The sequence below is a fragment of the Pogoniulus pusillus genome, chromosome 31, assembly GCF_015220805.1.
Source record: "Pogoniulus pusillus isolate bPogPus1 chromosome 31, bPogPus1.pri, whole genome shotgun sequence".
NCBI classification, from domain to species: domain Eukaryota; kingdom Metazoa; phylum Chordata; class Aves; order Piciformes; family Lybiidae; genus Pogoniulus; species Pogoniulus pusillus.
In genome coordinates this window covers 1,091,937-1,109,735 of record NC_087294.1, presented here as the reverse complement: position 1 = coordinate 1,109,735, position 17,799 = coordinate 1,091,937, and the positions used below count along the sequence as shown (strand labels likewise).

At 42.5% G+C, this 17,799-nt stretch overlaps 1 protein-coding gene across 1 annotated transcript in view; it reads right to left on the bottom strand.

The window, feature by feature from the left end:
• Positions 1–4,671: 4,671 nt before the first annotated feature.
• The window catches only part of ESR1 (estrogen receptor 1), a 183,660-nt gene continuing 170,532 nt past the window's right edge, over positions 4,672–17,799 (bottom strand). Inside the window, exons 7-9 of the mRNA XM_064169411.1 lie at positions 17,556–17,689; positions 11,128–11,311; positions 4,672–9,731 (exon numbers count right to left, since the gene is read on the bottom strand). Coding sequence (XP_064025481.1) covers positions 9,497–9,731; positions 11,128–11,311; positions 17,556–17,689 — 553 coding nt within the window. The 3' untranslated portion in view covers positions 4,672–9,496. The remainder of the gene's footprint in view (positions 9,732–11,127; positions 11,312–17,555; positions 17,690–17,799) is intronic.

Here is a 17,799-nt window from a genome sequence, read left to right as displayed (position 1 = left end):
ACCACAACATGAACCAGGGCTCAGCTGTAGGGAGGGGAAACAAGACCCTCCCCACTCATAAAGCTGTCAGGCACTGCAGCAAGAGGAGCTAGCCTGTTTTGCAGCCTGGGCATTTTTATCATCCCAGTAGTGTCAAGATGCCATCTCTGCAATGCTGTCACAGAGAACTCTTTAGGAAACGCAGAGGCCAATCTGAGAGGCCATGTCTCTGTGCTAAGCCTGCAACCAGTCATCTACCCTTTCTGAAGCACCTCATCTGCCTGGGCTCTGCGAGTATGAGACCGATTTCTGGTCGTGTGCCTTGAGCCTTGGCTGCCAGGCACGAGACAGCGTAGCCGAGGCGCTGCAGCGCTCCAAGTCTGTGTCGAAGGCAGATGTGTGCGGTAACTTGGTGGTAATGGTGCAAAATATTTATCCTCGTTTGCCCTGAGCTTGCTGCATTTGTTTATGGAGTTTTGTTTGTGGACTTTGCTTCCCAAAATCTGAAGGCAGACTAAGAAGTAATAATGAGAGATGTCCTACAGCTTTAGGAGTACAAATAGTCCAAAGCTGACAAAAGTAGTGTGCCCTTACTCCTCACACTTGCAAGCATGATGATAACCATTGCCTACCCTCCACCAGAAGTGACAGTGGCTTCATTCTGCAAGAGATCAATAGTTTCTTGTCACTGCTTTGCCTCTCTTCCAGCCCCACTGAAAATGCTGTGAATAACTGCAGTCTGGCTTCCTACTCCTTAGAACTTTCTCCTACAGCTTGTCGTTGAATGAGGACAATGGTTCTGAGATTGACTTATGAACAGTCATCCAGGTCCTTGTACTGCTTGTGACTAAGAAAGCTGTTTACAGCTGCAATCACCTCTCAGCACATCATGGTCTGTGCACCTGTGTTCAAAGGCATAACAGAGACTGCTCACAGTTTTCAAACTACATGTGCTATCAGAATTCAGTAGATGCAGGGGGACTCTGGGACAAGAAATACAGCTTCTAAAGCAAGGGGAGAGAGCAGACTTGCATTTCTCATCTTTTATTTGATATTTAAAGAACTGGCTTGTGGGAAGGAACAGAGCAGAAAATGGCATAGTGAGGTTTGCATTTAAGCATGTTCAGCTCTTTCAGCAGTTGCAGAATTCATCTAACCCTGTGAGCAGTGGTTTGAACCCCATGACACAGCGTTGAAGGGGGAGGATGGAATTGGAGGCAGGAGGTCATTTGTCTTGACCTTGGAGAGAGGAATAGACCTTAGATTCAGAGAGTTTCCTGCACAAGGAGGGTAGTCTCGGTACTGACTGGCTGGTTTTAACCCTGGCAGCAATTCTGTCAAGTGTACTGTACCCAACTGAATGCCATTGTTGTTGCACTTCTTGGCTATAATTAAACCTAGAGGGATATAGATGTGAAACCTACATTTGGGGGAAGTTTGCTTCTTTTATTAGCAGTAGGAATGCTGTAATGCTCCTAATAGTAATATAGTAAAGAAACAAATTGGAATTGTTTAGAGAATTTATTTTCTTCCCCCAAGGCCATAGATAAAAATCTGTGAAGCAAGATAAAAAGAAATTAAGAACTGAAAGCTGAAGCAGTGAGCAAGGACTTGTCACAGTCTGAGGCCTGGTTAAATGATAGAAATCTGAATTAAACAATTGCTCTGGAAGCAGACAGGAGCTGAAAGCTGTTACTTCAGGTATTTGGTGCAGCTTCATGTATCATACAGAAAGTGTGCTTGGTTCAGTTAAATTCTCTTTAAACATCTGAGCTGCAGCAAGTGCATTTCTCCGCAGTGGAGGCTGAATAAAACAACGGCACATTTATTTTTGGAAGAGAGAGGAGGCTTCAGGAAGTCTTGTCCATTTCTTCTATGGAAGGTGTTCTTGTGAGAGGAGAGGTGAAGCACTGACCTCGTCTGTGTCTGGGATGATGTAGCTGTGGAAGCAGTTTGCACAAAGGTTACTCAGGTCAGGCTCTTTGTATTTTCAGCCACATTGTAATTCCTGGATGATTGCTATTATAAGTGTTGTAGTAGTGGGGGGGGTTCCTTACATGCTTTTTACAAGGGACTGGAAGGAAAGCTACCAGATTCCATGTGTTTTATGTGCATGCTCACAAGCCTATCAAGGAAGTGTGCCGTTCATGTCCGCAGCACTCACTCTATAAACAGTGTCTGAGAGGCTCTCCTGTCCACTGAGCTGCATCTTCAACCATTCGGTGGCAGTTTTGACTCTGTTACTGAAGAAGCAGCATTGTGCAGCCAGGTGTGCAGGACATCAAACAGTGAGTAAGAGAAAGCATGAGGCTGTAGCATTTTGGTTGAGATAGGTGCAAAGAAGACATTTTGAAGCTGAAGTTTCTGTTCCTATTTTCAGCTTTAACATAAAAAATAGGAGAGACTGGCACTCAACTTTTTGACTTTCATATGAATGCCTGAGCTTTTAAGCTTTTCTGTGCCCTATTGTGAGTCTCAGTGCATAGTGGCACTTTCTGCTTGCCTCTATGGTATTACACACTTGGTTTACCTTCCCATGAACAACACAGGGTGTCAATGGGTGAGTGGAAAACAAAAAAAGACATCTGACAAGAAGCAATTCTTTGTGTCTCAGGAGCACTCAGTCTTTTTTGTGTAGAGGAACTAAATGTCTTACAGTCCAGAGCATGTGTTGCAGTATCTGCCCAAAAAGTAATGCTGAAAGCACTTTTCCTGCCATCCACCTTTTTTGGCTGTTTAAAATGGCATGGTGCACAAATGTGCAAGAATGGAGAACAACAGGAGACGAATTTTTATCACTTGTATGCCTGCAGAAATAAAGGCATTAGCAGAGTGACGCCTAAATATCGCAACACAGATTTTACAGGGCCATGAGAACTCCTTAGCCTTGGTCCTGCTGAGATAAGTGTCAAATGTTATTTTAGTGGTCAATTTTCCTGAAAACTTCATGCACATTTTTACACTTGAGCCTTTGTCTGCAGGATGCTGTGGTGAATGATAGTAATTGGAGCCTGCTGGGCATGAGAAAAACCGTGCGTGCAGCACCCTTCCTTGGACGTTCTTTGTGCCCAGGCTCATGAGTGTTATTTTACATGTCTGTATTTTCCTCTCCACTTTGTTGTGTGGGTGGTGGAAACAAGCAGCAGAGTGCATAGGAAACAGAGGTAAGGCTTTTGCAGACCAAGAACCAGCTGCTTCATCTGAATCAAAATCCTGCCCTTGTTTTCAAAGAGCAAGCACTGCCACAAGGGTTTTAAAGCAGGCAAGTGCACCAGGCCTTAGCCCATGGAGAAGCTGTCGTCGGTGCATAACAAGGAAGTAACAGTCAGACAACTTTCTTTCATGGTGCCTTAGCTACAGCATCCCTTTCTAATAAGTAAACAGAATAAAATAGGCTGGAAGGAGACAAGCAGCTCGTAGCAGAGAGCGCTCCCTCAAGGGAGAATACAGCTGCTCTGCAAGGATGTAGTGAGGAGAATGAGAGTGCTGGGCTCAGTAAAGCTGAGCCGGGGGCTTCAGCTGGGAGAGATCTGCAGTGACATAGGAAGATGTGTCCTTGCCATGTTCAGGATTGAAAACTGATCTTTTATTTCGTGCACACATACTTGTGCCATTAGTTCATGTTACCCAGGGCCAACCTCCGTGGCAAATGTTGCAACTCTCAGTCAAGCTCTTTGTCCTCAAAAGTATGTTGTAATACAGTCAGGTGATTTGGAGCCGTTGCTGAGTTCTCCATGGCACTTACAAATCCCAACAGTCCCCAGCGTTTTTTGGAGTCCAGGTAAGCTATTTGCTTTCATGTGTGACAAACTATAGGGTGAGGTTTCACATGAACACAGTATTTTACCAGTCTTGCCCTAATCATTGGGGGACTTATGGGAATCATCTTACATTTTTTTTTCTTTATAAGTTATGCACAGTAAAACATCACATAAAAACTTTCACAGATACATTCGTGCAGGAAAAGGGAAGAAGCTCTGTGCCAATAGGCCTGCTCAGAACCAGCACAGCACAAAAAAAAACAGAAGAAAAAAATCCCTACTGACACTGCATTACTGATGGTAGGTAGGTAGGTAGAGATGTACAAAAGAATTCAAATACCTATGTATGTATTTAAATGCTATAGATTACTGGCTCAATTAATTGCAAAGACCCAATTTCATTTTAAGAGTATTTCATAAGATAGGCTTAAGTTCAAAGTGGTTTTATGTCAATAAAAGCATCTTTCATTTCTTTTTATTTCCTTCCTGACAGGTTAGTCAAGAAAAGGATTTTTTTTCCCCTGAGGACTAGCTTTCACTTGGGAAATAAGTGCTATTTTATTTCATGTTAGCTAACTCATGGTAAGTGGCAGTAAGCTACAGCAGGTTAAATTCACACAGTTTAGATCTTCCACCATCATCTATTTCACAAGCCAAAAGAAGGAACACAAAACATACAAAAAAAATACTAAAGAAATATGAACATAGGAAGTAGTAAGTAGGTAAGTGACAGAACATGCTGTTAGCTCTCGGTATAGCCACTCTGCTGCTTTTTAGGGAAGGTGAAGAAAGCAATGAAACTTGGATGCACAGAAAGAGACACATTCTATGGCTGTCAATAACAGGGTACCGTTTCCCTGGCTCCTGGAAAACAAAAGGCAGAGAAGCTCACTTCTAGCACTGTGCAAAAGATAACTACGGAAACAAAGCGTTCAGGTTAATTCTTTATTTCCAACATCAACTACACTGATAAAAATCTTGCACCAATCAGGTAGCCTACCACATTTTGCATGTAGACTTCCTGAAAAACTTTTTTTTAGGTACAGAATAAAACAAAATCTCACCCAAACAAAGACATCAATTGTATATGCACGAGTGAAAGTACAGAATACTTCAAGAAATACACTGTGGCAGCTGAGCATATACCAAAGAAAGGACTTTCCATTGGCAAGACTACGTAGTGCACACAAAAGCTTTAGTTTCATAGTATATACAGTAAGGTGATCCATAAAGTGGCTTGTTGATGCGAGTCTTGTGACCAGCAGTCTATGCCTTCAGTTTCCAGTGGGCACTTTCTGAAGAAACAGACCTCTAATTATAGGCACATGGGAGTAGAAAGCACACAAATTTGCAAGGTGGCAGCATAGGCATTTGGTTCCATTTTTAACCCCCTTTGTTTCTTTAGGCACATCTGAATGCAAAATTTTATTCTTTTTTCTTTAACACAGTGCAAAATTGAACACCCTCATGGGCAACAATCACTTTGAAAACAAGTTTCAGCTTATTAGGCATTTGAAAGACGAAAGGGAGATTCTGAGTAAAAAGGGTAGGACATCCATGCTAGAGAAAGAGTAATTTTAAATGTTTGTATCAATTTAAAACTATGCTATAGTTGCAGAGCAACTGCAAGTTGACAGCAAAGACTGTGTTACAGCCCTGTCATTAACATGGCCCTTTCTTTTCACACCTGCTGAATTGCTGTCTGTAAAGCTGTATTACAGTTGCAGATAGCATGGGAAACAGCCAGCTTTATTCGAAGTAAGAAATGCACATCAAGTTCAGCTGAGAATACCCCTATGTACAAAGTCCCTTTAGCTTCAGGTTGGGTTGCATTCTGATTTGAAAGCAGAATATTCTATACACACAAAGCTTATGGCAAGACTAAGGCTCCAGTGAGGCAGGATTCTTGCTTTGCTGGTAGCTTGGTTCTTTTTAAGCGTTTGGCACACTTCTCGAGGAATCAGTGGGCACCAGCTGGAAGGGCTGGAGGCTCCAGTGCAGGCCCTGCTTTGGACAAAGGTGCATTGATTTTTTTATTTAGAGGGCAGGGACCTGCTGCTAGGCATTGCAGTAGACTTGGGATCTCAGCTTGGATTATCTCTTGAATTATAGTTTTAAGTTATTAAACCCCTCAGTGTACAGAAGGAGAAAATATATCAAGAGATTTTACTGCAACATAGCAGTAAGTTTACCACAAACACACACCAAAAAAACTCATCAGCGTTGTTTTAGCTCAGTACAAACCCTCCTGCCCCAGTTGGGACTTTTACCTGAGACAAAATCTGCAGCATCGAGACACGGCTCAAAGCACTGCACAGCAGAGCAGCTGTCGCACGTTGCTGGAAACTCGGCCGCCACTCCGGCTGCAGCGCATCCCCTCCCTTCCCCTGCCTCCCGGGCGGGTCAGTAGCGGCCATAGGCGCCAGTAAAGCCAGTTCACCTGCTCCAGCCCTGTCTGGCTGTGCCCATACTACCTCGCCTTTGTTTCGGGGCGGGGGTTTGTGTGTGGTGGTTGGTTTGGGTTTTATCCACTTCGAAACATTACACAACACTTCTTGCGTTAGCTGTCCAGAGACAGCACTCTGAATGTTTTGGTTAAAGCATAATTAGCTGCCTTGAACAGTTTTCTTTTAATATTGTTTGTTTACATGCTGTGTATTTTATTTACTGTCCAGCACCAAGTATGCAGGTAGTACTGGTTTGTCAGCTGCAAATATGAAGTATATATATGTATATATACACACAGACATACATAGGCCAGTATCCTGTGAATCAGAATGACCAAATGTCAGGCACAATTGCTGGCGTACACCAGAGCACAATGTAGCAGTGCGCAGGAGAAAAGAGTTGTTTTCATCTCATGGCCATTGTCTAATTGATCAAATAGCTACATTCAGCTGTCTGATACGGGGTCTTCATAAATAACTACGGGAAGGGTACTACATTCCTTAAGGGGCTGCTCCAATTAAAGTCTCATGAATGAGTTAATGACACAGATCCTGAAACTGCCCCAAGGTAAATGAATGCATTACTGGGAATCAGTTTTCTGTTGTCACCATAAACACAGGAGGACTGTTTGACTATAAATTACCTCCTTCCAAGGGCTAAGCCTAGGAAAGCAATCATAATTAAAATGTGTTCCAAGATACATGGTACCACTCTGCTGAACACCACTTCAAATCACACCCAGCTTCACCAGGAAAACCTGTAGAGTGTGCTGATACTCGCCCTGTGTAAAGTACCATCAGCATCTGCTTCCGTGTTGTGATTTGCTCTCCATTACATACTTTTTTTTACTCTATGCCAAATTCACACTTGAGTCAATGTAATAAACTATTCTGGAATATAGGAAGGGAGGCATTCATTTAAAGCCATTTGCCTTGCAGCTTATGAGCTTGATCTGTGTTCCATCCCAGAGAACACCAAGTTGCACGTACAGAGTTTAAAAAGCAGCTCTGACTCACACTGGATTGCAAGTGAATGATGACAGTGTAAGCACACCAGTGTAGCTAGAGGGATTTCTGTGCTCCATTGAGATCTTAGCCTGCACCCATTTCAGGGCACTCATGTTATTTTCTAACACATTTGTAAAACGGCTACTAAAACAAAACCACCAAAACAACCACACAAACCACCAAAATGCCTTTTCTTTCAAGACTCTCAGGAGCCCTCCAGAAGCCCTTACGTACCACCTTTGCACAAACACACACAAAAAGATTAAGTCCTGTAGCACATTCAGAAAAAAAAATCTAATAGGCAACAATAAAAGACCTGTTCACTTACAGTGCCTGCTTCACATGTGTAGGCTGCACAGTTCGGGAGGAATCGCCTCAAGCATAGGTAACAGCTACCGTTTGACTTTTAAACTGTGTGTCCTTGAATATGTACATGAAATGGTTACAGACATCATTATGTACATTTACTCAAGCATCAAATCCTTGACTTGAAGCACAAACTTGTCCTATGCCTTGCTGGCTTCACAGCTGCTAACTCGATCTCGCTGCACACGGACTGCTTCCGTAATAGGGAGCACAGCAGACATAGGCACTCTTCTGTGGTATCAGTTGCACTAGTTCCTATATGTAGTTGCAACAGGATATTTCAATCAACATAATCTGAGGCTTTCAACTATCACAGTACAAGAGGCATCCCTAAACCCTCTTCTAGCACTCTGGCCACCTCCTAAGGAGCTCCTGTGGAGCAGCCTATACAAATGCTATGAAATCTTACTGCAGGGGTGGTCACTTCCAACCAGCTGTTGGAAAAGTCCCTGGTCCATGCTAACTCCCAAATTGCACCTGTAAACCAGAAGTGCTGATAGCACAGGCAAAGTTTGTCATTAGACTAATAAAATATCCCTGGCATACATAATAATTGCACTCCAGTACCCAGCAGCGCTCCCTGACATGTTTAGTTTTCTAGCACAGAGGCAAACAGCAGCACTGACTCCTAATCTGAATAGTACATAATATAGACTTCTTCAGTCTCTCTCCTTTGTCTTGGCAAAACTCTTGATGTTAGCAGATCTTCTGTGTATATAAATATCTGATCTGAAGAATCTGACTAATCCTTATGCGGAAACAGTTAGACACATCCGTAGAGAAAGAGTTATTTCCTGAACGTGCAGTTGCAGAGTCTCCACCGTGTCTGAGGCTCATTGTCCAGTTCTAGTGTCACTGGTGAGCTGGCTCTTAACTGTGATTTTGGGTGTGCCTCAACAGGACCCAAAGAAAGCCAAGTAAACACAAAGGCTTCTGCACTTACCATATTGACAGCACTCCCCACACATGGCTGGACCACACTCTGCTGTGGGGGTGAGACCATCCTGCCCTGTTGTGCCACTCATGCACTAGCATCCCCACCCCTTGGGTTTTAGCATAACAAAGCAAGGGATGGAGGAAGTTGTTTGTTTTTTTTATGGTATGTGTGAAGACCTTTTTAAGACCTGATGATTTTTCTAATCGTGTGATGTAGAGTCATCATCTGTGTTACTACTGTGTTTGCTGCGTTGCCCTTGAATTACACACTGTCAAGCAACAGAACAGTTTAGCTTTGTAGGATAGGATGAGATTGTATGCATGCAATGCAATTCAGCTAAAGGGTATGGTAAGGGAACCTAAAAGTCTGGCCAGTATAATCTTGAGAGAGAGTTGTCTGCTGATGTAAGCCAGCAAGATAACTCAGAATTATTCTCAGGCAGGGGATCCTTTCTGCTGCAAGAAGAAGAGAGGTAGGAATCTACTTTAACTACCAAGCCAGTCACTAGAAGTGTAGTTTCGTTATGACACACTAAGATGCCAATCAGCTTTCCATTTACCCTGCCAGAGAAAGTAATCCAGACTCTTTTCCAAATTGCTTCAATGTTTCAAGCAAGTAAAGGATTATATAAGCTCACAATTTGAGGTGACTATCAACAGAAGCTACCACTCATGAAGATACCAATACACATGGGTGGTATGGCCTATTCATTCATAGTGAAATTAATGTTAGGGTTAGATCAGGATTTACCTAACTTACATGCAAAATTAAAAATACTCCAGATTTTAAACCAGGTTAGCCTGCTGGCTGTCCATAGCAAAGAAATGTCTTCCTTTTAGCATAAGCAACGAGCTTAGTTAAGTGCTTGACAAACACTCAAATGGAAAATGCAGGTGACTGTTGTCATTGGAGTGTTTACACAGGTAGCACTACAGACAAAGCATGAGCTAGGTAGTACGCTGCTGGGCTTCTCATCCCATTGCACATGCTGGCTTTGTTTACATTGCATTCTGCATATTCTCCTCCTCTTTGCTGTTTATGTAAAAAGACTGCAAGGAATGAGATGAAGCTGATGCAGCTGTCAGCTGGCTCCGGTTCTCCTCTTCCATAGGTGCAGCACTCCTGGCTGCTGGAGCATGCAGTCGGTGAGCATCCAGCATCTCCAGCAAGAGATCATAAAGTGGAACCACATTTTTACACTTCATGTTGTAGAGGTGCTCCATTCCTTTGTTGCTGTTGGTTGTAACAGAACAACAGTTAGCTTCCAAATATGCTATGGGGGGAAAAAAGCTATCATTTATTAGGTTGGTCTAAATTCCACCTTGTGTAGCACAGCTAACTTAACAGTGCAATTGCTGCATGTGTCTGCTACAGTTAGCAAAAGAAGGCACCTTCAAAGAACATCCCAGAATGCTCAGGAGCAACTCACCTTCCAATAGTGACACTTTTGCTCTCCTTTACCTAGATTAGAGCACAGAAACTGCTCATTTAGAGTGTGAGGAGATGAAGCTTGGCTAAGTAAAAGGGAAACTATAAGATTTTTTCCCCTATTAAAAAAAAACCCTCAGACAATTTGCTGGCAAATGGTAGTTGGTAATAACCACTCACAAAACCATGGAAACAATAATTCACTTTGCATCTGGAATTTCTTTAATTACACAAATATTTATTAGAGAAAAAATAAAAGAAGGAACAAAAAAGATTATTACCATGAAGGCAAAGAAACTCCACAAGAAGGCACACATATTAAAAGTATGAAAAACACATGGGCAGACTCCTTGGCTTTTCCCTCAATACTTGCTTACCAGCCCAGGAGGTAACATCTCCATGTTTCAGCTTTAGGAGCAGTGATGTTGTGCTTATTCTAATCTTAATTTTATTAACTGGGGGGAAAACCCCAATAAATTTAAATCTATGTGACAACGTTGCTGGTCCCCTCATAAAAATAAGATGGCTGATGTATCTGTGTAGCCTTGTCATGTCACCACTCCAGCCACTGAGCAGCTGCCTGAAGAGGTAGTTGCTTTGGGGACAATCATTGCTGCAACTACTCAGTGCCTCAGACACCTGACCTCTAGTTAGCAAAGGCTGCAGCCCTCTAGACTGGGTTTCATTAGCTCTGCATTTGCCCTCACCCATCAGATACACATAATGATAATAACCTTTTTTTAACTTTTCTTTCCCAAAATGATTTGCAATCAAGCCACTTCTGAAAATTGGCTACTTAAGGTGGTAGCTCTATTAAATTTTATCTCGTAGGAGATTGCAGAGCTGCTACATTAGTATTCTACTTGGTACTTGTCAAACAGAATATGAGATGCACATAGCATTAAAAGCAACTACTGCTTACAGCACTATCAAAACAGGAAGCAAAGGGAAAGCAAACCAGGAGAAACAAATAGGGAAACTGTTGACTGCTTTCACACCATAATTGCCCCTATCACTCTGCAGACAAGTTCCATACAGCTTTATGGAAAGCAGACTTTTTTCCTTTTGTTTTTTTAAGCAGCTCTGTACACAGTTTGTAGTCCCACCTGTGGAAGAAAAGAGTTTATGTCTGCCTTGGTGAAACCCTGTGATCGCTTGTATGGGAGCAGTGCAGCAGGGCTGACTGCACGCTTGCTCTCACCTCATGTGTCTGATGTGAGAGAGGATGAGAAGGAGCTGAGCCAGTCGTCTGTGTTGCTGCTGCAGAGAAAGACCTGACTTAGCCATTAAGTGTATCAGAGTGTCTGTGATTTTGTCCAGAACACGGTGAATGTAGTCTCTCTCCTCCAGAGATTTCAAAGTGCTGGACAGAAAAGTGTACACACCTGGAGTAGGAAGGAGAAGAAAACAAACAAACCACAGGCAAAAGTTACTTCGATGGAGTCAGACTTGCCCAAGGTACACCTTGTGGGTGACCTCTTCTTCTGTGTTGAACTGTGGGGGCTGAGTCCCACTTGCCAGCCAGGTCACTGACACTGAAGTTTGGATTTGGCTGCTGTGGGCAAAAGAAGAAGGAAGATGATGTCGCTCCCCTGCCCAAGTACGTGCAAGGTCTGGACCAGGTGGTAGGAAAGATCTGCATCCTGCAGTTAGATGTACAGAGAGGCTGAACTCCTTTGTCAATCACTCGCTTCTGAAACCTTGAGGTGATGCTGTTCTCCTTTGAGAGCTCCACAGTACTTACTGACTTGCCCAGGCCTTTGGCAGCATTTACCATTTTATTCTCTGTTTAATGTTTGATCTTTGGTGATTTGCTATTCAACTTAAAACTGAATAACATGCTGCCACAAAACAGGGAAACAAAGTCAAGGTTGGTTTACACACCTGCACCTTGGCAAAAACCTCCCAACCAAACAAGAGCCTTGAAAGGTAAGCTGCTTCACCTGCAAACTTGACTCTACTTTGAAACTCAAGTGTAACCGGTGTAAACTTAGCTCTCAGACACTGCTTACTGAGAACAGCCTGACGATTTGGACAAGAAGGAAATCTTTCCAGAGATCAAAACACCTTCAGCTTCCCCCTCCTACTGCCCTTCTGTATCTCCTATAGAACAAATGAGAGATGAAAACTGCTTTAAAAAACAAAAGGTTAACTCAAACCCAGAACAACTTCTGAAAACTGTCAGAACTCCTAATCTTGGTATGAATACAGCTTGAAATCTGTTACAGATGAGTAGCACAATGGTCTCTTTTCTTACAAAGGTTATTATATTTACCAAAATTAATTCACTAAAAACAAACAGGTTCTGCAGCTTTTCTCAGGTGGATGATTTTGCATCCTTCACCCAGCATAGGTCTACTGACAATATTGGGCTTTATAGCTTAGTAGGTACCTGCAGGGACAAGATACTTAACTATTACTGACAAATCACAGCCTATTAGAAGGAAATAGGCCTCCAGAGCAGCTTACTTCAACCAAAGGATGCTATTGTGACCTTGTTTCATGACTTTTAAACCAGCAAAAGAAAAAAATCTCTGAGGAGGAACTGTATCTCACCCACATCTAGCCCAGTAGCTATTAGAAAGTATAAATCAAAAAAAGCACTCCTCTAAAAATCCGAAACTCCAGCCTTTTTCCACTCAATAACTGCCAAGAAGAGTGGCATTTGGCTTTTATTTTTGCCCCCCACAGTGACTTCTTCTGCTCCAGGCCAATGACCGGAAATGTCCCCAAAAGAAATGCTTGCTATCCATCACACACATACATACACACACAGAGTTTCGGAATAGAGGTGCAGAAATTTGTCTTAGCAAAGTGAATATTAACAGTCTCAAAAGTCTTTCCACGCTCTGAAGCTGAAAGCAAGCCTAAATTGAATAGCTACCAGTTTGTTTTCCAGCTCTTTCTGTAGATCATTACTGTAAAACATAATAGGAGCAAGAAGAGAGGAAGCACCACCCTGCAAACAAGTAAAGCCTCTTGGTCTGTGCCCAGATGACAAAGCTATGCACAGAAGAGCACCTGTCAGGGATGCAGTACTACCCTGCCAGCTGCAGCTGAATGGTATATATGATTTTTTATATGTCACTATATATAGTGATACAGTTTCGCATCTTACTGCAGAGAACACCCTCTACATCGGTTCTGCCAGAATAAACCCTCCTTTAAGATACCTCCACATTTAGAGTTCAGGCTGACAAAATCACACTCAAGGCTCTTCTTTCTCTTCCACTGTGCCTCATTGGTCAGAATCTGTAGCAAGTCAGGCTGAGCTACGAGCAAATTCAACTCTATACCAGACTCTCGGGTTGTCCTGAGGGCCAGCTACAAAGGAAGGAAGGAAGGAAGAGGAAGGAAGGAAGGAAGGAAGGAAGGAAGGAAGGAAGGAAGGAAGGAAGGAAGGAAGGAAGGAAGGAAGGAAGGAAGGAAGGAAGGAAGGAAGGAAGGAAGGAAGGAAGGAAGGAAGGAAGGAAGGAAGGAAGGACCTACAAAAAAAGCTGGGATGGGACTTTTTAGGATATCAGGTAGTGACAGGGCTAGGGGGAATGGAGCAAAGCTGGAGGTGAGTAGGTTTAGACTGGACATGAGGAGGAAGTTGCTCAGTCTGAGAGTGGTGAGAGGCTGGAATGGGTTGCCCAGGGAGGTGGTTGAGGCCCCATCCCTGGAGGTGTTTAAGGCCAGGCTGGATGGGGCTGTGGCCAGCCTGCTCTAGGGTAGGGTGTCCCTGCCCATGGCAGGGGTGTTGGAACTAGATAATCCTTGTGGTCCCTTCCAACCCTAACTGATTCTATGATGCTACGATAGGAAGGAAGGAAGGAAGGAAGGAAGGAAGGAAGGAAGGAAGGAAGGAAGGAAGGAAGGAAGGAAGGAAGGAAGGAAGGAAGGAAGGAAGGAAGGAAGGAAGGAAAAGAAATATTTAACAGGGGCTGGAGAATTCAAGAGAAAAGAGTAACAAGCAGTTACAAGGAATAATGTAGCAGGAGTTCTATAGGATGCATAGAACCAGCTAAATCTTTCTATCTCTCTGGAATAATCAACTAATCACCCAGAGAAATCACCCAGTAGGGCAGAAGTGACCTATATCTTTATCTCCACATACTTCCCCTCCTCTTTTGGGATAGACTCAAAAGTAAAACAACTGGCATCATGTTGCCTTCTCATGTTTTCTAATATTTATTTTCCAGCGTTAAGAAACAGCTCTTTATCATTGAGCTGAATGGTTGTTGTGGGTTGTTTTTCGTTGTCAGAAGTAGAGTTTGGTTCTGTAGCCAAAAGATGTGTTGCTGCGGCTTTAGAGGACACCTTCTGGGCTGTTATTTGGCTAGATACAACACTGTCCTTGCTCTTACAGACATGCTGCCGCCTTGGTATCTCAGCAAAAATGTGGAAGTAGCATAAATGCAGATTTTGCTTTATAAACAAATCCTTCCATCTTTTCCACACACACTGGGTGAAACAAAAGAAACTTGCTTGCATTTTACCCAAGACTACAGGGAAAGGGAGTATAAAGATCATAAACAGCCTTGAAAGATGTTACCAAAAACAGAAAAGAGAAGCCCAACAAAAGCAATAAACAGCTCCTCATGAAGAGACTAACAGATGTCCAAGGATTTAATGAGTTGTTTGTGTACACTCAGTGAATCGAATCCTCACAAAGCTTCTGAATGCAAATGCAGGCTGCTTTTAAACATGAACAATTAATCCAATTAGGCCACTTGTTTAAATCACTTTGAGACCAGCTAGTGTAAGCATATGCATACATCATACAGGTAACATAAGGTCCAAAAACTCAGAGTGCAGCTTTCTGCGGCTTCCTTAGTCCAAGAGTTGTGTATGTGCAATCATAATGTAAAGGTGCAGTTTAAAGGAGGCTTGGAGGTCATCTTCACTCTCCTACTCAAATATTACAACTTCAAGGGTTGATCAAGCTGTCTAAAGCTTTGTCCATCTGAGGTCTGACTTTCTCCAAGGACAGAGGTTTCTGAGGACAACCTGCTTCAGTGCTTAAATGCTCTTGCTGGCAGGTTTCTTCCTTCTGTTCATCTAATCATGATCTGTAGTTTGTCTCCTTTGCAGCTCATTCTTCCTTTTGCACTTCTGCAAAGAGTCTGGCTCCAGCTTCTCTGTAATCTATTCAAAAGTTGTCTGAGGACTGCAGTTGGATCTTTCCTTAGTCTTTTCCGGGATGAACAAATCCAGCTCTCTCAGCCTCTCCTCATACAACACTATGCTTCAGAGCTCAAAATATTTCATGTGTCCCAAACAGAATCATAGAATCACAGAATGGTAGGGGTTGGAAGGGTCCTCTGAAGATCATCAAGTTCAACCCCCTCCTGCCAGAGCAGGATCACCTAAAGCAGATCAAATAGGAACACATCCAGGTGTGCCTTGAAAATCTCCAGAGATGGAGGCTCCGCCATCTCCTCTGGGTAGCCTGTGCCAGTGCTCGCCCACCCTAAAAGTGAAGTTCTTTCTCACATTTAAATGCAACTTCCTATGCCCTTTATCTCTTATCCTGTCACTGAGGACCACTGAGAAGAGTCTGGCCCTATCTTCCTGACACAGACCCCTTAGACATTTCTAAGCCTTAGGAAAATCTTCCACTTTACCTAATAGACAGTGGGTATGTTTTATGAAGAAAAGCATCTCCAGAAGACATTTTAGAGTGCCAAACATCACTTACAAAGCTATTACACAAACCCCAAGTTATGCTACTTAGTTATTTCTGTAATGCAATCCAGCCTCCTAAATTGGACATCTAAAGGATCTCACAGTCAGAAACTCATGTTGGCATTCCCACTGCCTGGCAGGTTAACTCCTCCAACAGTTACAAGATTAGTTGCCTATAGGAATGCAAAAACTGAAACGTGACATGAATTCCCTTTATGCATAAGAACAAATACAAGACATACATTAGCAACACAGCCATACATTCTGTGGCCACACATGCACACACATTCAATTTAGAGCATACTCAGTTATACTATAAACCACAGGAATTCGTGATGCTGTACATAACAATGTTATAAATTGCTTGGATCACAAACCTGTAACAACTCAACTCAAATCATGCACTCTGATTTACAACTGTCAAGACTCTTGTACAAAGCCAGACTTCTGAGCAGATGTAAACTTTCATTTAATGCTAAAAACAAACAGATCCAAAAAAAAGATTATTCCTCAGATCATGAGATGAGCTCCGACCTTCTACTACATAAAGCACTACTGATTCAAACCTGCTGAATATGAACCTTGAAGAAATAGCTTCACTCACAGTCCCATCTCTGTTAAATGCACAAGAAAATTTGCCTCTGATTATCACTGACCTCACTTGCCCTATTTCCCACCCCTCCTCCCCTTTTTCCTTAGAAACAAAACCCATTAACAAAGGGAGATGTGCTCACAAAACAATAGCTGGTGCTGTCTGGCAGAGCTTTATTTAAGTAACAAATTTAGCTCTCTGGATCAATACTAAATATTGCAATGGGGCATGAATGCCCAACAACTTGGATTAATGCTCAAGACAAGAACATCCCATGTGTTTTATTCAAACTTCCAGAGGTATTTTTTTCCTAATTCAGTATTTCCTGAAATAAATTACAAATTCTAGATTCATTTGAGAGGATAACTACATTTGAGCATAGTAGCTAAAAATGTGGAGGAGTATCACTTTTCAGGAAGAACTTTTGACTCTAGGAAATACTGTGTTATAATTATCAGGACAATAAAAGTAAAATAAAATGTCAAACAGTAATTACAATTGTCACACCCTGGTATAGATGACAAAAATGACAGACCCTCATTCCTAATACACCAGGTGCTTGCCTCAGATGTCACTTTTTTGGTAGCAGATGAGAATCACAACAAAACTTGAACCACATCTCACAGAACATAAAGGGAATCTTTTATATTTCCTTGTTTAAATATTTGGGGGTTTGAGGTGGGGTTTGGGGTTTTTGTTGGTTTTGGTTGGTTGATTGGTGTCTTTCTGAATAGATCAGGAAGGAAGATGCTCCAAATTGATAAAGCAGTCTCCCATGTTTAGTGTTAGTCTTTGGTGGGTGTTACCTGAATTTGTGCTTCATGAAATTTGGGCAAGAGATCTGTTAGACCACTGGATAAAAAGGAACACATAGGCCTCTGCATCTGTTTTGCTTTGAGACCAATACCACCTGTGAGTTCAAACACAGCAGGAAAAGGTGAGAACAAGTGGGTGCATTCTCTGAGTTGGGCAACTCTAGCATCCTTAGTCATTAGGTGACAACTCAGCAGTCTCACAAAATCACCTATTTTTTGAAGTGCATTTCAGAATGAGATTTACTTATTAAAAAGAAGGCATAGATTTACAACTAAGCATTGTGTAGGATCTAGGTCAAAACACTGCTCTGATCACCCTTCCCATCAAATGTACGCAGGGTATTGGCTAATGATTGCATTAATTTGCCATGTGCCATCTACACTACTAACCAGGTTTGCTCACTTCCATCACTGCTTGGTGGCTCTGCCTGCATTTGTGCTGACAGATCCCTCTTGATTGCTGCTGTCTCAAAATGAAAACGTCATTAGTGACAACAAGCAGCGTTCAACCACATGCAGGAGCAACGAGTCAAAGCAAAGCACATCACTTACCAGAGTTGAGCAGGATGATGGACTTAAGGCACACAAATTCCTCCCCTTGAAGGTTCATCATGCGAAACCGAGCAGCAGTAGCCAGTAGCATGTCAAATATTTCCACCATGCCCTCTACACATTTCCCTTGATTCCTGTGAGAATACCATCAAGGGGAAGATATTCACAGCTGTAACTCTGTGGCAGCATAAGCTTTTCACCCCCCCTTCATCACTGCCCTCCAATTTGCTTTCATGAGCTCACT